The following is a 24,222-nucleotide window of genomic DNA, read 5'->3' on the forward strand; positions in this document are numbered from 1 at the left end:
TCCATCCCCACCAATTGAGGGAGCCTCCTCTCCTCCCAGTTAGCACAAAATACTTACCTTTTGAAAGTCCTAGTCTTGACCCAAGCCTTCAGCAGGGGTATTGATCTGGGGTGCTTCTGCCTCCTTAAGGTCCTTCACGGTTTCTTCTAGTTCTGCAGCAGCATTCCTGTAGTAGCACCTGCCCTTGCAATGGCGTGCTCCCTTTTAGAGTGAGAATAGGGATGAACCCCAAACCCAGTAAAATAGGTCAGGGTTGGGGGTGGATCCGGAGGTATGAGCAGAAATCCTGTCCCGCTGGAACTCTGCCCCGAAGAGGAGAATTCATTATTTCACACTTCTGCTGACTACTTGATTCCACCACCAGGCCCAGTGCTTTGAATAGCTCACATACTGACTAAGGAATGGTAGATGCATTTTAATCAGGACAAATGTGAGGTTTTACATTTGTGAAAACGAAGCATGATACATGTGTGCACATTTAAGGGGTACCTATTAGCAAAGGTAAAATACAAAAAGAGTTTGGGGGATGATGAATATTGACCATTCATTGAAAGTTCCCAGTCAATGTAAAGCTCTTATCAACAATAATGATAATGTATTGTGACACTTGAAGAATACTTAACTTTAAATCAAAACAAGCTATTCCAACCTTGCTTGGATCATTATAGGCCATATTTGGAGCATTGCAGTTTTGGGGCAAGGATATTATTGCATTGCAGGACAATGAGAGAAGAGTGACAAAAAAAAACATCGGTGACCAGCTCTCCAAGTTACAAATAGAGATTAACCAAACTGATTTTTTCATTAAAAAAGATTGAGGCATGACATGAATGAGCTGAAAAGAATGGATGTGTAGATTCAAGCTATTTAACTTGACTTGTGATCACAAAGCAGCAGGGTGAGTATTGACCCCCTTTCTTTCAAAACTGCCGTCATTAACCCGTCCTCAAAAAATGTACCCTTGACCTCTCTGACCTTGCAAACTACTAGCCCATCTCCATTTTACTTTCCCTCTTCAAAGTCCTTTAATGTGTTGTCACCTCCCAAATCCATGCCCATCTTTCCCACAACTCCATGTTTAAACCTCTCCAATCAGGTTTCCACCCTGCCGCAGCTCTGAAATGGACTTAATCAAAGTGCACTATCCTTTCTCGTCCTTGTCGACCTCTCTGCAGCCTTTAATACGTTGGACCGTAACATCCACCTCTAATGTCTCTCCTCTGATTTTTAAGAAAGGTGAGAGAGAGAGAAACCAGGAAATTATAGACCTGTTAGTCTAGCATCTGTTGTGGGGATGTTATTGGAATCTATAATTGAGGACAGGGTGACTGAGCACTTAGAGAAATTTGAGCCGATTAGTGAGAGCAAAAATGGATTTGTAATGGGTAGGTTATGTCTAACGAACCTAAGTGAATTTTTTGAGGAAGTAACTAAAGAAATAGGGGTATGCCTATGGATGTAGTTTATATGGACTTCCAAAAGGCATTCAATAAGGTTCCACATAAGAGACTGTTAGCTAAAGCTCATGGAATTGAAGGCAAATTATTGACCCGGTTAGGAGATTAGTGAGGTGGTAGAAGACAGAGACTAGGGATAATGAGTATGTATTTGAATTGGAAGGAAGTGACTAGTGGTGTCCCACTAGAATCTGTGCTGGGGCCTCAGCTATTCACTATATTTATCAATGACTTAAATAAGTGGTGCCAGAGGACTGGAGAATTGCAAATGTTATGCCCTTATTGAGAAAAGGGTATAAGGATAAAACCAGCAACTATAGGCCAGTCAGTTTAACCTCGATGGTGGGGAAACTTTTAGAAATGATAATCCGGGACAGAATTAGCAGTCACTTGGACAAGTGTGGATTGATTAGTGAAAGCCAGCACGGATTTGTTAAAGGCAAATCATGTTTAACTAACCTGATAGAATTTTTTGATGAGGTAACAGAGAGGGTAGATGAGGGCAATGCAGTTGATGTGGTGCATATGGACTTTCAAAAGGCATTTGATAAAGTGCCGCATAATAGGCTTGTCATCAAGATTGAAGTCCATGGAATAAAAGGGGCAGTAACAGCAGGGATACAGAATTGGCTAAGTAACAGGAAGCAGAGAGTAGTGGTGAACGGTTGTTTTTCGGACTGGAGGGAGGTGTACAGTGAAGTTCCCCAGGGATCGGTATTAGGACCGCTGCTTTTCTTGATATATATTAACGACTTGGACTTGGGTGTACAGGACACAATTTCCAAATTTGCAAATGACACAAAACTTGGAAGAGTAGTGAAAAGTGAGGAAGATAGTGATAGATTTCAAGAGGATACAGACAGGCTGGTGACATGGGCGGACACGCGGCAGATGAAATTTAACACAGAAAAATGCAAGGTGATACATTCCGGTAGGAAGAATGAGGAGTGGCAATATAAACTAAAGGGCACAATTCTAAAAGGGGTACAGGAACACAGAGATCTGGGGTATATGTACACAGATCGTTGAAGGTGGCAGGGTAGATTGAGAAAGCGATTAAAAAAGCACACGGGATCCTCGGCTTTATAAATGGAGGCATAGAGTACAAAAGCAAGGAAGTCATGATGAACCTTTATAATGTGGAGATGCCGGTGATGGACTGGGGTTGACAATTGTAAACAATTTTACAACACCAAGTTATAGTCCAGCAATTTTATTTTAAATTCACAAGCTTTCGGAGGCTTCCCCCTTCGTCAGGTGAACGATTTCACATCGTTCACCTGACGAAGGGGGAAGCCTCCGAAAGCTTGTGAACCTTTATAAAACACTGGTTCGGCCACAACTGGAGTACTGTGTCCAGTTCTGGGCACCACACTTTAGAAAAGATATGAAGGCCTTACAGAGGGTGCAGAAGAAATTTACTAGAATGATTCCAGGGATGATGGACTTCAGTTACATTGATAGACTGGAGAAGCTGGGGTTGTTCTCCTTGGAACAGAGATGGTTGAGAGGAGATTTGATAGAGGTATTCAAAATCATGAAGGGTCTAGATAGAATAGATAGAGAGAAACTGTTCCCAATGGCAGAAGAGTCAAGAACCAGAGGAAATAGATTTAAGGTGATTGGCTAAAGAACCAAACGTGACATGAGGAAAAACTTTTTTACACAGTGAGTGGTTGGGATCTGGAATGCAATGCCAGAGGGGGTGGTGGAGGCAGATTCAATCATGGCCTTCAAAAGGGAATTGGATAAGTACTTGAAAGGAAAAAAAATGCAGGGCTACAGAGATAGGGCGGGGGAGTGGGATTAGCTGGATTGCTCTTGCATAGAGCCGGCACGAACTCGAAGGGCCGAATGGCCTCCTTCCATGCTGTAACCTTTCTATGATTCTATAACACAGTAGAGAGCCATATATCCAATGCCAATGACACAAAGATTGGTGGCATAGTAAGTAGTGTAGACGGGAGCATGAAATTACAAAGAGACATGGATAGATTAATGGGCAAAACTGTGGATTTCAATGCAGGTAAGTGTGAGGTCATCCATTTTGGACCAAAACATGTTAGATCCGAGTATTTTTTAAATGGTGAAAAGCTAGGAACAGTGGAGGTCCAAAGAGATTTAGGAGTCCATGTACACAGATCACTAAAATGTAGTGGTTAGGTACAAAAAATTTCAAAAAGGATAATGGAATATTAGCTTTTATATCTAGAGGGCTAGAATATGAAGGGCAGGAGGTTTTGCTATACAAAGCCTTGGTTAGACCACATCTAGAGTACTGTGTACAGTTCTGGGCACCGTACTTTGGAAACTATATATTGACCTTAGAAGGAGTGCAGCACAGATTCACCAGAATGTTACCAGGACTCCAGAGTTTAAATGATGAGGAGAGATTACATAAACTAGGCTTGTAAAACTTGGAATATAGAAGGTTATGGGGTGATTTGATTAAGATTTTTAGGATTTTAAAAGGAATTGATAGGGTGGGTAGAGAGAAACTTTTTCCGCTGGCGGGGGGGGGGTCTACGACAAGTGGACATAACCTTAAATTCAGAGCCATTCAGGAGAGAAGTTAGGAAACACTTCTTCACACGAAGGGTGGTAGAAGTGTGAAACTCTCTTCCACAAAAAGCAGTAGATGCTAGCTCAATTCATAATTTAACAACTGAGATCGATAGATTTTTGCTAGCCAAGGGTATTAAGGGATATGGAGCCAAGGCGGATAAATGGAGTTAGGATACCGATCAGCCATGATTTCATTGAATAGTGGAACAGGCTCGAGGGGCTGAATCGCCTACTCCAGTTACTATGTTGTCCAGCTGAGTGGAACTGTTCTTGCTTGGCTGTACTCTTACTTATCCAATCATAGCCAGACAATCTCCTGCAATGATTTCTCTTCCCACCCCACACAGTAACCTCTAGAGTCCACAAGAATCTATTCTTGGCCCCCTCCTATTCCTCATCTACATGCTGCCCTACAGTGACATCATCTAAAAACATGATGTCAGCTTCCACATGCAAACTGACGACATCCCCAGGACATTGCTGCAGGAGTTCCTCAGGGCAGTGTCCTAGGCCCAACCATCTTCAACTGCTTCATCAATGACCTTCCCTCCATCATAAGGTCAGAAATGGGGATGCTCGCTGTTCAGTGTTCATTTCCATTCGCAACCCCTCAGATAATAAAGCAGTCCGTGCCTGCATGCAGCAAGACCTGGACAACATCCAGGCTTGGGCTCATAAGTGGCAAATAACATTCGCGCCAGACGAGTGCCAGGCAATGACCATCTCCAACAAGAGAGAGTCTAACCACCTCCCCTTGACATTCAACGGCATTATCATTACCGAATCCCCCACCATAAATATCCTGGGGGTCACCATTGACCAGGAACTTAACTGGACCAGCCATATAAATACTGTGGCTACAAGAGCAGGTCAGAGGCTGGGTATTCTGCGGCGAGTGACTCACCTCCTGACTCCCCAAAGCCTTTCCACCATCTACAAGGCACAGGTCAGGAGTGTGATGGAATACTCTCCACTTGCCTGGATAAGTGCAGCTCCAACAACACTCAAGAAGCTTGACACCATCCAGGACAAAGCAGCCCGCTTGATTGGCACCCCATCCACCACTCTAAACATTCACTCCCTTCACCACCGGCGCACTGTGGCTGCAGTGTGTACCATCCACAAGATGCACTGCAGCAAATCGCCAAGGCTTCTTCGACAGCACCTCCCAAACCAGCGACCTCTACCACCTAGAAGGACAAGGGTAGCAGGCACATGGGAACAACACCACCTGCACGTTCCCCTCCAAGTCACACACCATCCTGACTTGGAAATATATCGCCATTCCTTCATCGTCGCTGGGTCAAAATCCTGGAACTCCCTTCCTAACAGCACCGTGGGAGGACCTTCACCACACGGACTGTAGCGGTTCAAGAAGGTGGCTCACCACCACCTTCTCAAGGGCAATTAGGGATGGGCAATAAGTGCTGGCCTCACCAGCGACGCCCACATCCCATGAACAAATAAAAAAAAATCCAGCTCTATCTCTCTACCACCTCTCTCGACCCCTCCACTGCCTCTGTGTTGTCATCCTGCTTGTCCGGCATCCAGTTCTGGGTGAGGTGCAATTTCCTCCAATTAAACATTGTGAAGACCGATGCCATTGTCTTCAGCCCCCCAACAAACTTCTTCCCTCTCCACCTATTCCATCACCCTCGCTGGCCATAGTCTGAGACTGAACCAGACTGTTCACAACCTCGGTGTCCTATTTGACCCCGAGTTGAGTTCCCGAGCCCTTATTGTCTCCATCACAAGGACCACCTACTTCCACCTCTGTAACATCGCCCATCTCCGCCCCTGCCTCAGCCCATCTGCTGCTGAAACCGTCACCCATGCTTTTGTTACCTCCAGGCTTGACTATTCCAAAGCTCTCTGAGCTAGCCTCCCATCCTCCACCTTCCATAAACTTGAGCTCATCGAAAACTCTGCTGCCCATATCCTAACCTGCACCAAGTCCCGCTAACTTATAACCCCTGTGCTCGCTGACCTCATTGACTCCCAGTTCACGAACACCTCAAATTTTAAATTCTCATCCTCGTGTTCAAATCCCTTCATGGCTTCACCCCTACCTATCTTTTTAACATCGTCTAGCCCTACAGCCATCCGAGATCTACCTGATCCTGCAACTCTGGTCTCCTTAACCTCCATTCCCTTCACCCCTCCATTGATGGCCGTGCCTTCAGCTGTCTCGGGCCTAAGCTCTGAAATTCCTCCCTAAACCTCTCCGCCTCTTCACCTCTCCCTCCTCCATCAAGACCTTCCTTAAAACCTACCTCTATAATCAAGCTTTTAGTCATCCCTCCTAATATCTCCTTCTTTAGCTCAGTGTCAATATCTGTCTGATTATGCTCCTATGAAGTGCCTTGGGAGGTTTTCCTACATTAAAGGTGCTGTATAAATGCAGGTTGTTGTCATGAATATAGTACTCATGAGCAAGACTTGAGATTAGAAGGATAATTTTTCTCACAGTAAAATAGTAGAATAGACTCAAACAAAGAAGTTGATGAAAAAGAGTTAGAGGAGTATCTAGTTAGCAAGAGTACTGAACATTATAAGGATAGTTACAGATACAGACAATTGGTGGTTCCTGAGCTGATGGGACCATGGAAATATCATGACAAGGAAGGCAACTGGTCAAAGATACACAACGTAGGACTGACGGGGGCTGAAAATCCATGGTGGCCACATCCTGGCATAAGTGCCAGTTGCAGCTGCCTGGAACCTCCAGCACTGACCCCACCATAGTTCAAAGTTCAAAGGCCACAAGAGGTAGTTGAGACACCAGTAACGACACACATATCTCCCACTATGACATTTAAGATTATGGCTCAATTCAATATTTCCCATTCATGAAGTCCGGTGGCATCACAAAGTCATTATGTCACTAAATCCAAAAGCTTAACCATTCCATTAAATTGTACACTGTAGGATAATTAAAAAGTCAAAAAAAAATTGCATGTTTGATTGCTGTGCTTCATTACCTGAAAGCTGCACAGTCCTGGTCCTTGTAAACAGTAAAGAGTAAAACTTTACCATTTCCATATAGAATGTTTTTTAAAAATAATGGGGTTGAAAATCCTTGGAGGGGGTTGGTTTCCTGGCATAAGTACTGGGATGTTCCCACCTGGGACCTCAGCCACTGACCCCTCCCGTTCCAACTTTTTCTGGGTCAGGGGGATGGGCCTTCATTACCATGTAAATACTGGATATCAGTGCTGCTAGGTCCACATCTAGGGTACCCGCCAGAGCTGGATTAACAATTCTTGGGGCCCTGCGTACTCCCTTCCAGCATAACGCCCCTCCCGATCCATTAAAACACCCTTTAGTAAAATGCGTGAAAAAATAAGCCCGTAGAATTTTTATCCATTGCATTAATAATAAAACAAATCAACTTACAATATGCTACACTTAAATTAAACTGTCTCCTGACAGGGGCATCATATTTGGCCCGTAGGTCCGTGCATTAATTCGCCCCTGAAGCCCACCATGGCAGAGAGACTGGGAAGTTTAGCGCCACTTGCCAGTTCCGGGAATGGGATACCTCTTTATAGGATGCGTGTATTTAAATACATTTTTTAAAAACTAATTTTCTCTTCGAGGGTTCAGGCCATGGACCCTAGGTGGGGCTCACTTCAGCTCTTTGGGTAGTTGGTATATCTGCTCCATCGCCGCTGATGCTACAATGGGATCCTCTGAGGGTCTGAGACCCAAGAACCCCCGATGTAGGCACTCTCCCCCCACACCCCACGCTCTCTCCTGCATCGATGGCCTTGTTTGGAGCAGGCAAACTTTTGGTGCCCAATAGGCCCTCCATAGAACTCCCAGGCAATAGAAGTGAAATGGAAATGAAAGTCAGGTGATTTCTATAATGAGCGGTCAATCTGCAATGTCAGTTTTACGCCTGGGCGGCAAGTTGAAAATCTACCCCAATCTTTCATTATTAACCCTCTCTAAATCATTCATATATTGTTACTGGTATAATATTTTATTTCTTATGGATATGTTAGCACCAGCAAAAAGTTCCAAAAAATACCCACCCTCCAAAAAAAATTAACAGGTTCTAGTAATCTGGTAATTTTAATCATTTCGTACTGACAAACATGTGTTTCTTTTACTAAGAGCATGATAGCTCAATGTTTTTCTGAGCTATTAAGAACTATTTGTTAAAGCCATGAAATCATAATTATGCACCTGCAGGTTGTGGTTGCTATTCACACCATCCTCTGTGATACAAAGTGGGTGGAGGACAAGCTTAAAATGATATGCATTTGCTTCTAAAATGTAACAGGGGATAATTAGAACATCTAACAACCTAGGGACTCAGTAGGAGAATCTTTTTTGTGCTCAATAAGATGAACTGTACCATCAACAAATGCAGTTCTTCCTGTTTCTGCATTCCGATCACAGTAGTGATCAATACTCAACTCCACCTGTATTCCCACAAAGAATCACATGAATGTTTGTCTCTGAACACAGTCTTTTCATTGTTCGATTTTTCTGCCTCTCACAGCTTTTAGTGATGATGTGGAGATGCCGGTGATGGACTGGGGTTGACAAATGTAAGGAATCTTACAACACCAGGTTATAGTCCAACTGTTTTATTTGAAAATCACAAGCTTTCGGAGGCTTTCTCCTTCGTCGACGGAGAAAGCCTCCGAAAGCTTGTGATTTTCAAATAAATCAGTTGGACTATAACCTGGTGTTGTAAGATTCCTTACAGCTTTTAGTGAGATATGGAATAGAATGGCACAACATAACTTCCTTAAACTCACCAAAATGACACCATTACTTCTGAAATGAGAAATCCCAAATGATCACTTGTTTTTTGGCCCACTCCTCTTTCTCTCCTCTCGGTTACTTTCTGTAACTAAAACTATCAGATCTAAATATATTAATAGTCTTCCCTCTAGCACATTTATCATACTTCAAAGTGCCATATTTGATTTTCCTCTGAATTACCACCCGTCTTGGGACAGATTTGCGGCAGCAAATGAAACAAAATGGGTTCAAACCCACTGCCAAAAATCTGCACTGGAGTATCCTCCAAAACAAATTGCTAGACTCCTTTAAGGCTTGCCTGGACTTCGATCCACCGCAAGCAAATAGGGTCCCAGGGGCGTGGCTAATCCCTCCGACTCAGCCCCACATAATTACTGCCACTATATAACGACAACTTGCATTTGACACTGAGCTGCACAAGGAAATATTAGGACAGGTGACCAAAAGCTTAGTCAAAGAGGTAGGTTTTAAGGAGCATCTTAAAGGAGGAGAGAGAGGCAGAGAGACAGAGAGGTTTAGGGAGGGAATTCTAGAGCTTAGGCAGCTGAAGGCACGGCACCAATAGTGGCAGTAGGAGCTGCAGGGAAGTATTTTGTGTGCTACTGAAGATTGGTGTTACCTTGACTACATACTGATCTCTTTAGTGCTTTGGAGGCTCAGTCAGGACTTTTGCTGCAAGCTTTACTCAACTGTGATCAAAGTAATGCTTTGCAATGGACATTGATTTCTCAATGGGAATACCTCTATTACTCTAGGAAGAGGAGAATGAGGACATGGAAGAGGCTAAACTGGGGACTCTTAAGGATAGATTTTCATCTTTACCACCTGGGTAGTAATCTGGTGGAGCGGATCGCTCGTCCTTTGTAGAACCCACCTGATTTTCATTCCATTGATCCACTCCGCCAGATTACCACTCAGATGGTGAAGATGGGATGAAATAGGGAAAATGCTACAGTCTATTATAAAGGATGTGATAACAGGACATTTGGAAAATATCAACGGGATTAGACATGGATTAACATGGATTTATGAAAGGGAAATCATGTTTGACAAACCCACTGGAGTTTTTTGAGGATGTAACTGGTAGAATAGATAAGGGAGAACCAGTGGATGTGGTTTATTTGGATTTTCAGAAGGCCTTTGATAAAGTCCCACGTAAGAGGTTAGTGTGCAAAATTAAAGCACATGGAATTGGAGGTAATATACTGGCATGGATTGAAAATTGGTTAACAGACAGGAAACAGAGAGTAGGAATAAATGGGTCTTTTTTGGGGTGGCAGGCAGTGACTAGTGGGGTACCACAGGGATCAGTGCTTGGGCCCCAGCTATTCACAATAAAATCAATGATTTGGATGAGGGAACCAAATGTAATATTTCCAAGTTTGTTGATGACACAAAACTAGGTGAGATCGTGAGTTGTGAGGAGGATGCAAAGAGGCTTCAAGGCGATTTAGACAAGTTGAGTGGGCAAATACATGGCAGATGCAGTATAATGTGGATAAATGTGAAGTTATCCACTTCAGAAGGAAAAACAAAAAGGCAGAGTATTATTTAAATGGTGATAGATTGGGAAATGTTGATGTACAAAGGGACCTGGGTGTCCTTGTACACCAGTCACTGAAAGCAAACATGCAGGTGCAGCAAGCAGTTAGGAAGGCAAATGGTATGTTGGCCTTCATTGCAAGAGGATTTGAGTATAGGAGCAAGGATGTCTTACTGCAGTTATACAGGGCCTTGGTGAGACCACACCTGGAATATTGTGTGCAGTTTTGGTCTCCTTACCTAAGAAAGGATATACTTGCCATAGAGGGAGTGCAGCAAAGGTTAACCAGACTGATTCCTGGGATGGCAGGACTGTTGTATGAGGAGAGATTGGGTCGACTCGGCCTGTATTCACTTGAGTTTAGAAGAATGAGAGGGGATCTCATTGAAACATATAAAATTCTGACAGGGCTAGACAGACTGGATGCAGGGAGGATGTTTCCTCTGGCTGGGGAGGTTCCAGAACGAGGGGTCATAGTCTCAGGATACGGGGTAGGACATTTAGAACTGAGATGAGGAGAAATTTCTTCACTCAGAGGGTAGTGAACCTGTGGAATTCTCTACCACACAAGGCTGTGGAGGCCAACTCACTGAATGTATTTAAGAAGGAGCTAGATAGATTTCTAGACACAAAAGGCATCAAGAAGTACGGGGGGAGAGCGGGAATATGGTATTGAGATAGAGGATCAGCCATGATCATATTGAATGGCGGAGCAAGTTCGAAGGGCCGAATGGCCTACTCCTGCTCCTATTTTCTATGTTTCTATGAAAATCTACCCCTTAGAGTCAGGATCACAGAACACATCTTTTCCCTATATGATCATACCCATTCACTGCAGTCTACAGACTGAGAAGGGCTTACTTAGACTTTTCTGACCGTCAGCGGGTCAGAAGGCTGAGCTTCCCTCCCCCCCCACCCCGGACACTGAAGAAATATGTCAACTGCTGGCTGAAGACTTGCAGCCCACTTAAAACCAGGAGAACAGCACTGTCTGTACCAGTCAAGGTCAGCACTGCCCAGAATTTATTTGCGACTGGATCCTACTGGCCAGCATCTAGTGACCACTAATGCCCTATTCAGGAGGGCTGCAGAATGCAAATCCTTCTCAATGAAAGGAGACAATAAAGGAGAGGCAGCTATCCAGTTCTACAGCCTGGCAGGGTTCACAATAGTGCAAGGAACAATTGACAGAACATGTGCGCTACTTAAAGCCCCATATGACAAACCCTTCACTTTTTTAATAGGAAAGGTTTTCATTCTATTAATGTGCAGCTAGTGTGTGATGCCATTCATCTTATTCTGCAAGTCACTGCATGATAATCAACGAAACTGCCATAAAACTTTCATCTTGCGACAATCCACCACACTAGCCCACATGACGAAGCCATATATCAAGATGGTTGATTGATGTTCAGGGCTATCCCTTGCAGTCATGGTTCATAACTCTAGTAAGGCTTCTTTGGAGGTGGGAGTGGACAAGGGATATAATGAGCCCTCTACAACTACAAGAAGTGTCATAGAGCAGACTATAATTCTCAAGTCCCATTTTAAGTGCCTGGATAAATATGACGGAGCCTGGCAATATAGCCCAGCAAGACTCTCAAGAATCATTGTAGCTGGCTATATATTACATTACCTCACAATGAAGAAAGGCTTGCTGCTTCCGAAAGCAGAAGGCAATGATGATGAAAGAGAAGGTGGAAGAACCTCCCTCCCATTGCATGAGGAGGATGAACAGGAAGGAGAGGACATTGGAACACAACAGTCAGCAGCCTGAGAAAAAAGGTGCAACTGATAACCCAGTGCTTTCAATAAATAAAGTTTACTCACCAAATAAAATCACTTCATTCCTGCCTATTCTCCCCCATACTCTCACAAGGTCCCACCCCCCACCAAGTTCCTTCATCATCTAAATCCCCGAAAATGAAAGTATGTTCAGAAATGAACTCAGAACTTTATGTAAAAATTGGATAAGGATCCGTTTCGGCCGGAGTTAGCACGATGCACTAGTACCCCGCGCCCAATGGACCCTATACAGGCAGGACGCAAGTTTCGACCCTTCCTTTCCAGGCTTTGCACGTGGAATCAATGCAATTTGCACTTTCCACCACCAGAAGGGGCTCAATCTCTTAAAGGAGGATGTTTCTTCGAAATCTTTTAAAGGTAGCTGGTACCTGTTATATGCGGAACATAATAGTCTACTCTCTGCATGGAGTCTGAATGGGGATCAGACATCGCACACATAAAACACAGATACAGGTCTCATCCCTATGTTTACACACTGATGAGTTATGTTAAAACATTGAATAAAGGTTGTGCACTACTAAATCCCACATCCTCCAATCTGCACGCCAGACCTCACCAATCTGCCGATCTGAGTTGGTACCAGGCCTGCGAGAGTGCATGCACCAAGGTTCTCTGCTAATGCACTAGAGACCTTGGGTGCAAGAGGTGGACAGAAGGAGGGACATCCTATATCCATGGGGGGGGGTGGGGGGGGGGGGGGGGGCAAGAGGCCCTCCAGACATATACTCAAAAGGCAGTGGGAGGCAGCGGGGGACGAAGTCAATGCCAGGCGCACAGTATGGATGCAGTGCAGGAAGAAGTTCAGTGCTTTGACATGAGTGGTCAAGGTGAGTGAGGTCAACTGTCAAGTGACGTCTCCTACCAACTGCACCACACACTACACCCCTCATCACCACATACCAACAAACTCTTTCCATCAGTACTCAATTCTTCCAATCAGATGCTTCCTCTCACCTTTACACATTACCACTGTTTCAAGCCGCCCACCCACAACTCACAGGCCACACACACCGGCAGCTATTCAACCATGACAGGCACATCACCCAGGCACATATCCCGCTTTCTTGCAGGAAAAGGTGATGCATATCAAGAAGCAGCAAGTGGCAGTGGCATTTAGCCCCTCGAGCCTGTTCTGCCATTCAATGAGATCATGGTGGACATGTGATCTAACTCCATATACCCGTCTTAGCCCCATATCTCTTAATACCCTTGGTTCACAGAAATCTATCAATCTCAGATTTAACATTCACAATTGAGCTAGCATCAACTACTGTCTGCAGAAGAGCATTCCAAACGTCTCTCACCCTTTGCGTGTAGAAGCATTTCCTAACTTCACTCCTACTCGTCCTGGCTCTAAATTTTAGGCTATGTCCCCGCGTGCTAGTATTGAAGTCTAGGAGACCCACAAAAACAGTTACAAATGTCTCGGCAGCCAGAAGCAATAATCCAGCCACTAACCTGTAAATCCTGCATGGTCCCTTTAAATAGCGCTGATGGGAGGTCCTCCAGGCACTCTAAGACACGTTCAGATGGTCGGGGTTAAAACTGTGCATTGAGTTGAGCGTTAAGTTCCAAAATTGTGTCTATCACTTTAAATCAGTGTTGCACACTGATTGAAGCCATTTTCTCCCTACTTTACATGATTCCAGCATTCGTTATCTGCGCCTGCGCAAACTCCTATACCAAGGTGGCTTCTGGCACACGTCACGCAGGAAACGTGCATGCGCATTCAACACGCCATCTTGGATGTCGGAGAGGCTGTGTAGCGCCGAAACAACGTGTGCTACAAGGCCCAATTTAGCGCCCTGCGTGCTTAAGCTATGACTTTACAGAACAACCTTCACCAAAAAGTGCCAAAACTTCCAATCACCCTATCTACAACTACTTAACACTGCATCTAGCCTTTGTGCCAGCTAGCTTACTTACTCGTGCCCTGCCTGTTTCTGGTGGGAGCACTGCCTGCCTAAATCGAAGTCTGCCTGAAAATCGGAACAGGCAGACCTCGAACAGTAAGTCAATGGGATTTATTTTTAACTTCTGTCCCACTACCGCCTTATTTACATACGTAAATGGGATGGTAGTGAGACAAAAATCTGCCCTCATGTTTCCATCCATAGAATGCACGTGTGTACGGATGGGTTACATGGACAAGGCACATTGGATGTATCTTAAAACTCATGAGAAAGTACATGGACACAACTCACAGCATAAGCAGTGACGCGCCAAGTATCAGGGGACACTAGAGCACCACTGTATGTGCAGTGACTGTAACCTGGCCAATACAAACTTAATGCCCTTTGCATCAACCAGCTAAATATAACACCAATCTCACCACAGAGTTTGTTCAAGCTCATGATAAATTCACAGAGAATTCAATCTTTCTGTCACTGTCTACTATAATAAATGTGTTGCAGCATCCAGAATATTTTAGATTTGTGTAGAATATTTTCAAATCACTTAATATATTTTCACTCTTTATATGATCTAATACATTGACTTTGTAATGTGATGCATATTAGAATCATAGAAAGTTACAGCATGGAAGGAGGCCATTCGGCCCATTGAGTCCGTGCCAGCTCTATGCAAGAGCAATCCAGCTAGTCCCACTCCCCCGCCCTATCCCCGTAGCCCTGCAAATTTTTTCCTTTCAAGTATTTATCTAGTTCCCTTTTGAAAGCCACGATTGAATCTGCATCCACCGCCCCCCACCCCACCCCCAGGTAGTGCATTCCAGATCCTAACCACTCGCTGTGTAAAAAAGATTTTCCTCATGTCATCTTTGATTCTTTTGCCAATCATCTTAAATCTATGTCCTCTGTTTCTTGACCCTTCCACCAATGGGAACATTTTCTCTCTATCCATTCTGTCTGGACTCTTCATGATTTTAAATACCTCAATCAAATCTCCTCTCAATCTTCTCTGTTCCAAGCAGAACAACCCCAGCTTCTCCAGTCCATCCATGTAACTAAAGTCCCTCATCCCGAGAATCATTCTAGTAAATCTCTTCTGCACCCTCTCTAAGGCCTTCATATCTTTCCTAAAGTGCGGTGCCCAGAACTGGACACAATACTCCAGCTGTGGTTGAACCAGTGTTTTATAACGGTTCATATTATTGATGTTTTCTCTTGTGTTCTCCTATGTTGAATCCCATAGAAGGCCTGAACATGCAATCAGACTTCATCTTATACGTTTCAATCGTCACTTATTACTTAGGGAACAAGGAACACTTGGAAGGGATTACAGTCCGGTCATCTCATCAAAGGGTTTGGATGGCATAAACTGAGAGGGAGGTTTATAACCATTATCTGAATACTGAGATCAGATTATATCTTGCAATTCACATCCTGATACCTGTACATATCTGGACCGGATTGATAAACGCATGCTATAGCGGGGAGCCTTGTACATTGGCTGCACATAGTGGGAAATTGCAGGCACACTGCGTTTACTGCGAGGCTTTCTGCCAGTAGCACGTATTTCTAAAATTGATGCTATACAGTTTATATTAGGGGCTGTCAAATTTTTTGGAGCAATTTTATTGTTTTAGGCCTGTTTTTATGTTATAATAGACCCCAGACAGCAAGTTTGCTCTGCATAATTGATATCTAATAATTCAATCCTTGGTCTGTGTTGAATTCACTGATCTCAGCCAGGGTAGCAGTTGGAGCACTATAATTGGCCTCAGCAACTGGCCTGAGTTACGAAGGGGAAATCTGGCAAGGGTTTCCACTCCTGATTACTATCCAGTGATCCCTCTTGCAAGGGTATGTTTGTCGATGACTGATAAGGACCGAATTGGGCTCATAAAGAATAGTCTGCTGACTGTCAAAACTAATGCGCAGAGGAGAAAACTGGCAAGAAAAAAGTTGTCTAATAACATATCTAATAATGCTTACATTAACAATTAATGATTATGACAGAATCACTAAAAGTTTATTGAGTGATCATCCATAGTTGGCTATCATGAATGAACTATATGGAGAATAAAAAGTTTTTGTTTATATGTCCTTAAAATAACTGAATAGCAATGCTTTGGATAAGCAGACTTGAAACTTTGGGGGAAAGGAGAATGAAATCTGTACTTACTCATATCAAAAGCATCTTTTCTTGAGCTGTCTTCCTTGTTGTTTGCTGATTCACTGGTTCCTGTGCTGGTGCTGGGGTCTACTTGCAATGTTGCTAGAGCCTGGATATCCAGGTGTTGAGTGTTGACATATGTTGAAGCTTCTCCACCTTTGAGCAATGAAAGTTTCACCTCAGGCTGGACATATAAATCACTGGAGGACCCTGCAGATTTCAAGTAAGGAATATAAGGGAGGCTGAAGTAGTTACTTAAATATGAAGGGGTAGAAATTCCATGATTTGGAGGATTGGAACGGAGGCACAATTCCAAGGGGCAGCCGCAATTTTGGGAGGAACCTGGAAATGTTGTGTTTCCAGCCCATATAATCTACATGAAGAAATTGTGATCCAAAGGAGGCGGACACTTCTTAGGCCTCTACTCATAACATCACAGAGAAACTTTGACAGCATCTGGTGGCACTCTGGGGCTACCTTGGGAATTCCATCCAGATCAACTCTTAAAGGGACTTATGTCTGCTGAAAGCAGATGTAGATTCCACTCTGGGCCTACTGAAGGCCACAAGAGGAAAAAAAACAAAAGTTATCGATCCTAAAGGGATCGAGAAACCTGTAACAAAGTTTTATCCTCTGTTCCCTGAGGGCAATGCAAAAAATTATGCTGACAATTTTCCTCAGTCTGATTCAGGCTTCGGGCACCCCCTCTCGGAGCTCCAGGGTGCCGTTCCAGCTTCTGCTTTTTCAGTGCCTCTGTTGTGCTGCTACAGGTGCAGGTGCCCACTCTGAATATTCTAATGACCCTGTCTCTGGAAATTGGAACAGGATCAACAGCAAGGCAGAGTGGTGGACAGAAGTCCTACCCCACTGTACTTTCTCCTCCTCAAAAGGGTTCACGGAATTTCTACCTCATCAATTTTTTCCCATCATTTTGTCAGTTGTTATACTTTTTTCTCTTTGTATGCATTGTCATTCCGATTCCATTGCAGAGCTAGTATTCACTCATTGTTCTATTTTTCACATATGAGGGCAGTACATATAGGGAGAAAAGGTTTCTTTGTTTCTCAGTTTCTATTGTCCTTGCTATGGCTCAGGGGACTATGTAAAGATGGTACGGCTCAGATAGTTTCACATTGAGAGAACACTAGTTAATTATTTGAAATTAACTTTGTATACCATGAACAGATTATGCTAGTCGTTAAAGATGTACTAGCAATAGGTGCACTGATTGCCTCACAATCCACATGTCAGTACTCAAGACCTGACACTCTAACCCCGATGAGTTTTGCCAGGTTTGGAGACCTTTGTACTGATGAGTATAAAATATTACATATAGATTGATAATATACATAGAATATAAGTCTATAAAAGTTATGATAAGGTCATATTTAGGATATTGTGCTCAGCTTTGGTCGCTACACCTCAAAAGATAATTACTTGCATTAGAAAGGGAACATTTTGGACCGAACGACTGATTACAAAGGTAAAGGAGATCAGTTATGAGGAAAGATTAAAGAAAATTACAATCTAGAAAGAAAGCAGTTAAAGGGAACCTCTGAAAAGCATATAAAGAGGTAAGTTTTCCATACTGGGTTGATGGTGAGGTATCCTGCCCACTACCCAGACTTGAAAGATTTCGGCTAAAATGTTAAATGGCATAGATAAAGAAAATCCAGATTATTACTCCAAAGTATAGGAAAGTACAATCAGAAACATAAATGGGAATTAGTGAAAAAAATTCAAACAAACATTGGAAAAATGTCTTTGCTCATTGAGTTCTAAAGGTTTGGAATATTCTACTGAGCAAGAAAATAGGCCTAAAATATTATGGTTATTCGTAACACAACTAAATGCCATGCTGGGAGAGTTATGTGTAATTCGGCAATCCTCTGCTCTCAGCAGGTAAGTCATGCTAACAATGTGCACAGGTTGGAGTCAGGGCGACAACAGTGTAGGCCTGTTTCTCCGACCATGCTCTCTGAGAGCGTGGCTTCCCAATGGAAGCACAGGATCATGGAATCACCCATGTGATGTTCTAGATAGATGAATCATAGAATCTTGCAGCACAGAAAGAGGCTATTCAGCCCATCATGCCTGTGCCGGCTCTTTGAAAGAGCTATCCAATTAGTCTCACTCCCCGTTCTTTACCAATAACCCTGCAAATTTTTCTTTTTCAGGTATATATGCAATTCACTTTTCAAAGTTATTAGTGAATCTTCTTCCATCATCCTTTTAGGCAGTGCATTCCAGATCATAATAACTTGCTGTATTAAAAAAATCTCCTCATTCCTGCTCTGGTTCTTTTGCCAATTATCTTAAATCTGTGTCCTCTGGTTACTGACCCATCTGCCACTCAAAACAGTTTCTCCTTATTTACTCTTTCAAAACCCTTCACAATTTTGAACATCTCTATTAAATCTCCCCTTAACCTTCTCTGCTCGAAGGAGAAAGGCCTTTTTTTCACCTGAGATCTTTCTTATGTCTTATATATTAATGTTTACAGAAATATTATAGAGAATTACAATATAACTATCTGACCACATGAAGAGGTCTGGGGCGCTAAATTGGGCTGTGTAGCGCCTGTTGTTTCGGCCTTACACGGCCTCTCCGACATCCAAGATGGCGTTATGGATGTGCATGCATGTTTCCTGCATGACGCGCGCCAGATACCATCTTGGTGTAGGAGTTTGCGCAGGTGCAGATAACGAACCCTGAAATCATGTAAAGTAGGGAGAAAATGGCTTCAATCAGTGTCCAATGTTGATTTAAAGTGATAGACATCATTTTGGGACTTAACGCTCAACTCAACGCACAGTCTTAACCCCAACCATCTGAACGTGTCTTAGTGTGCCTGGAGGACCCTCACCTGCTCTATTTAAAGGGACCATGCAGGATTTACAGGTTAGTGGCTGGATTATTTCTTCTGGCTGGCGAGACATTTGTAATTGCTTTTGGAGGTCTCCTCGACTTCAATACTAGAATGCGGAGACATAGCCTAACATTTAGAAACAGGAGTGCAGTTAGGAAATGCTTCTACACGCAATGGGTGGGAGAAGTTTGGAACGCTCTACTGGAGACGGCAGTTGATGCTAGCTCATTTGGGAATGTTAAATCTGAGATTGATAGATCTCTGTGAACCAAGGATATTAAGGGATATGGGGCTAAGACAGGTATATGGACTTAAAAAATTCAGATAACTTTTAATATTGAGGTGATTTTTTCCTTTAGAGATAAATTCAGAGATGTCCTCCCCAAAGCCTTTCCTTTGCCATGCTGCATATGTGCCATGTCAATTTATTTTTCCAAATTAGCACTCTGTGCTATCACTGGGAGTACATATCAGGAAATTGTACACCCTCAGCCGGAATTTTCATTCCGTTAAGTACCCTTTTAACGATGTGATAAGTGTTAATTACTGCCAATCAACCTCTCTGGCACTGAAAATGAACCATTACAAGTGTGCAGTCTCATTCCTTCAGGTATTAATTGTTATTGGAGATTTTTAAAATGTCAAATTTTAAATTAATCTTTTTTTTACTTTTCCTTTCTTTCTCTTTTTTCTCTCTCTCTTAATCCAATCATTCTTTCCCTCCCTTTATTTCTCTTTCTGTACCTGATTTGACATTGAATTCACCCACTCTAATTTACACTTCCTTCTCAGTCCTTCCGCTGTTTATTTCTCAATCCTTCAATTGGATTGGTTAAGGAGATACACAGTTGGTTGTCCTGTTCACTCAGGTCCCAGATGCCCAGTTTCCATGTTGCTCCATTATCAGCTTGCGCTTTCAGCAAATTGCCATGCAAAAAATTTTAAAAACCTAAATGTGGAAGAGTAAGTCTAACTAATGGCCAGCGCCCATAGATGTCCTGCTACATCAAAATCTGGGCAAATGGATGGAAAATCACAGGGTTGTACACTCCCAAATCTCTATGACATGGGGTCAGCTTCCACATGTATGTTGACGACACCCAGCACTACGCCTCCACTATCTGTCCATCACATCTCTCACCCCCTCCACTTCTTCTCCATTGTCAGACTGCTTGTCCAACATCCAGTCTTAGATGTGCCACAATTCCCTCCAGTGACCAAAGTCATTGTCTTTGGCTTCCACCACAAACTTGGAACTGATTCTATCATCCTAGCCACTGTCTCAGGTTGAACCAGACTGTTCGTAACATTGACATCTATTTGGACCCTGACCTGACCTCTTGACCCCATATCTTCTGCATTACATCGTCTGCCTCTGCACCTGCTTCAGTCCATCTGCTGTTGAAACTTTCATCCATGCCTTTATCACCTCCAGACTCAACTATTCCAATGCCCTCCTGGCCAGCCTCCCATCCTCCACGTTAGTAAACTTCAGAACATCAAAAACTCTGCTGCCCGTATCCTATCCCGCACCAAATCCTGCACACCCATCACTTCTATTCTTGCAGACTTACATTGGCTTCCAATCGCCCAATGCCTCCAATTTAAAATTCTCATCCTCATGCTTAAATCCCTAAATAGCCTTGCCCCTCCCTATCTCTATAACCTCCTACAGCCCTACAAACCCCTCCAGAACGCTATTCCTCTTACTCTCGCCTCTTGTACATCCACTTTCAATTTGCCCCACCATTGGCGGACATGCCTTCAGCCATCTAGACCCCACACTAAACCTCTCCGCCTCTCTCTCCTCTTTTAAAACCCTCTTTAAAACCCACCTCTTTGACCAAGCTTTTGATCGTCCTTCCTAATAACTCCTTCCTTGGCTCGGCCTTCATGTTTGTCGGATTATACTTCTTTGGGATGTGTCTCTGTGTTAAAGGTGATATATAAATGTAAATTGTTGTTGTACAATTTCCTAATAATATTAAATAGGTTCATAGAGTATAAGAGTAAAGAAGTAATGATAAGTTTGTACAAAACTTGGTTAGCCCACAGTTAGAGTGCTATTTGCAGTTTTGGACACCTCATTATAGAAAGGGCATTAAAGCCACAGAGAATATACAGCATAGATTCACCAGTATAATGCCAGGGATGGGAAATTGTAATTATGAGGAAGACTTGAGATAAGATTTGAGATACTGGCACTATTTCCATGTGAGGAGAGAAGGCTGAGAAAAGATCCATTAGGGTTTTTAACAATACGAAGAGTGTTGATAGAGTGAATAGGAAAGAACTATCATTCTAATTGGGAAGTCAGTGACAATCATTAATTTAAAAATTGTCACTAAGAGAATGAGGAGAGAGGTTAGGAGAAATTTCTTTATACAGAGGGTTGTTTGAGCATGGAATGCTATGCCACAGGGAGTGGTTGAGACAGAGCTCATTGCACATTTTAAGGGACAACTGGATAAATATTTTGAATCAGAATAAGATACAAGGGTATGGGGAGAGACTGGGGAATGGGATTAGTTTTGAATTACTCTAGCAAACCGAATGGCCTCCTCCTGTGTTGTCTCTGTGTTATACATGTGTTCTCGGTGTGAATTGGTAATGCTGAAATGTGAAATCTCACTTTTGTCTTCACAAAAAGGTGTTTAGAAAACGTTTTTCATTTAGGGAGAAGAACCAGGAGAGGCAGGCATGGCTTTTGTCATGATTATGCCACTCTAAGTGGTGCATTGTTGCATTTTAACACAATTTGCATCATTATGTTATATATTTGCAAATAATCTTTAGAACTCTTCCATGGAAATCTATAGGTGATCCATTTACTGAGTGAAAAAGTGATACAGATGTGTTCTAGTGACACCATTCATGAGGATTCCCCGGAATCCCATTTGTTTCCTGTTAGGGAGGATTGCCTTGCATTCAGATGTTTTCTTTACTCAGTTTCTGCTGTGTGTGCGTCTACTGACTCGGTGACAGCTATTTCCTGAAGGGTTATTTATTTACCATATCTGCCGAGTGCATATCTCCAGTCTTCATTGTGGTCCTCGCCCAGGTGCTGCCCTTGATAGTAGCTTTGATCTTGTCCTATGGCTAACACTGGCTACAGTAACAAAGTAAAATTGTTCAACACTAAGGGTTCCAAGCCTAAAATAACACAGAGCAAGAAAAATTAAAAGAATACAAACAGTTCTTTCTTTGGAGTGATACCCGTGCTTTTTTCTTTCCCAGCTTGAATCTCATGCAGTTCTGGGGGCTTTTTATTTATGTATCCATTTTATTTTCAATCAATGGTAATAAAAATGCAAAAAGATTATACAGCTATGAATGGTTTCTATATCAATATTTTATACTAATTGATAAGCCTAAATCTGATTCTACTATGAATACCAATCATTTAAAAGTATTACTGCGCATTGTGTTGGGGAGACCCGTTGTTCATAAACCCTACAAACCTTACAAGACTCTGATGAATATTTATAATGATTGTGAAAACTTCTTACGTATTCAATTCAGTCATACAGTTACTGGCTTTCTATTACTGTAAGCATAATCTAGATACCACTAGATATCAAAATAATGGAGAGTCCTAAATTAATTCAAACATACAGTAGATCGAAGTGCCTGAGGCCTTGCTTGCCGCCAGAAGTGCAGAGAGCTGGGACTTCCAATGGCCAGTCTGCAGCGATATGTATGGTACTTGCATATTGTTAACTGAACATTTGATGGCCCCCTGATGGGAGTAAGCACATTGTAGCAATTAGACTCCAAGGTCTCTCTTGTATTGTCTTTGCTATTCTAGAGGGTCTGGAAATAAAAGCAGCTAGTTATTACCACCCGAATTTGAGTGTTTTTGGCTGTAACATGCAACGCCTCAATCCATTTAAGGCAGTAGTCGGCCCAACTTTCACCAAGATCTGATTCGGACCCAAAAGTATGGCTGCGTCATGCAACCATACTTAGTGCTGGAGCCAATGTAGGCTGAACTGATAGTTTTTTGATGGATGATGCCACCTTAGCCATCCCACCTCTTCTGGTGACATCCACACAGTGGGGGAAATGTGGAGGATGCAAGAAGTACCCACCTCCACTTCTGGTAGAATTTGTCAATGCAGAAAAAAGGCTGGAAACCCAGCAGAACCAGGTCCTTGCCCAAATTGCAGGCCACCTATCCCAATTGCGTGCCACTGTGACTTAACCCCCTCCTCCGATTCAGTATATTTTGACTTTTTTATTCCTGCAATAAAACTAGCATTTTCTAATTGGTGACAATCCAGGAGTTGTGGAGAGATTTTGGGGTTTATGTTTAGAAATCACTAAAAACTAGTGGACAAGTATAAAAATAATTAAAAAGGCCAATGGAATGATGGTGTTTATCTCAAGGGGCCTGGAATACAAAGGAGAGGAAGTTATGCTACAGTTGTATAAAGCGATGGTTAGACCGCATCTTGAGTACTGCGTTCAGTTCTCGGCACCGCACCTCAGAAAGGATACATTGACCTTGGAGGGAGTACAACACATATTCACCAGAATGATACCAGGACTAAAAGGGTTAAATTAAGAGGACAGGTTGCATATTCTAGGCTTTTATTCCCTTAAGTATAGAAGATTAATGGCTGATCGAATTGAGGTGCTTAAGATGATTAAAAGATTTGATTAGGTAGATAAACTATTTCCTCTAGTGGGGGGTTCCTATTTTACTATTTTAAATTTAAAAATAAGGATACAGATAAAATACATATTTTCATTCTCTAACACCCTTCTTCAATACCAACCTATGCTTTTGTGAATTGTGGTATAATGGTGGTCCCTGCCATATTAAGTATACCGGTATACTTCTGCATCCATCATTTGCATGGAGATCAAATTGTCTTACAACACCTTCATTAGCTTTCGACCTTTGTAATGTTGCAAGAAAAAATAAAGTGCAGTTCAGTGATCAGAAGTTAGCTGAAGCTGAGGTGAACCCGCTGATGAAATCTAAAAAAAACAATTAGTAGGGATGCTACAATTGGACTGATCACACCTTAGCGACAGCGGAGAAAAATTAGTTCCTGCTCCTGATTGCTATTTAGTATCTCTTGATTGTGTGGGCATCAAATGTGATGGCCATAGTTACT

The 24,222-nt window shown here is 42.8% G+C and overlaps 1 protein-coding gene across 2 annotated transcripts in view; it reads right to left on the minus strand.

Moving 5' to 3' along the window:
• LOC137321059 (SHC-transforming protein 3-like) overlaps window positions 1-24,222 on the minus strand; it is a 224,389-nt gene that overhangs the window by 9,577 nt on the left and 190,590 nt on the right. For both annotated transcript variants that reach the window (XM_067983223.1, XM_067983222.1), the window contains 2 exons: window positions 22,109-22,205; window positions 16,237-16,437 (listed from right to left, as the gene is read on the minus strand). In XM_067983223.1, coding sequence (XP_067839324.1) covers window positions 16,237-16,437; window positions 22,109-22,205 — 298 coding nt within the window. The remainder of the gene's footprint in view (window positions 1-16,236; window positions 16,438-22,108; window positions 22,206-24,222) is intronic.

Source organism: Heptranchias perlo, chromosome 4 (assembly GCF_035084215.1).
Source record: "Heptranchias perlo isolate sHepPer1 chromosome 4, sHepPer1.hap1, whole genome shotgun sequence".
Classification (NCBI taxonomy): Eukaryota; Metazoa; Chordata; class Chondrichthyes; order Hexanchiformes; family Hexanchidae; genus Heptranchias; species Heptranchias perlo.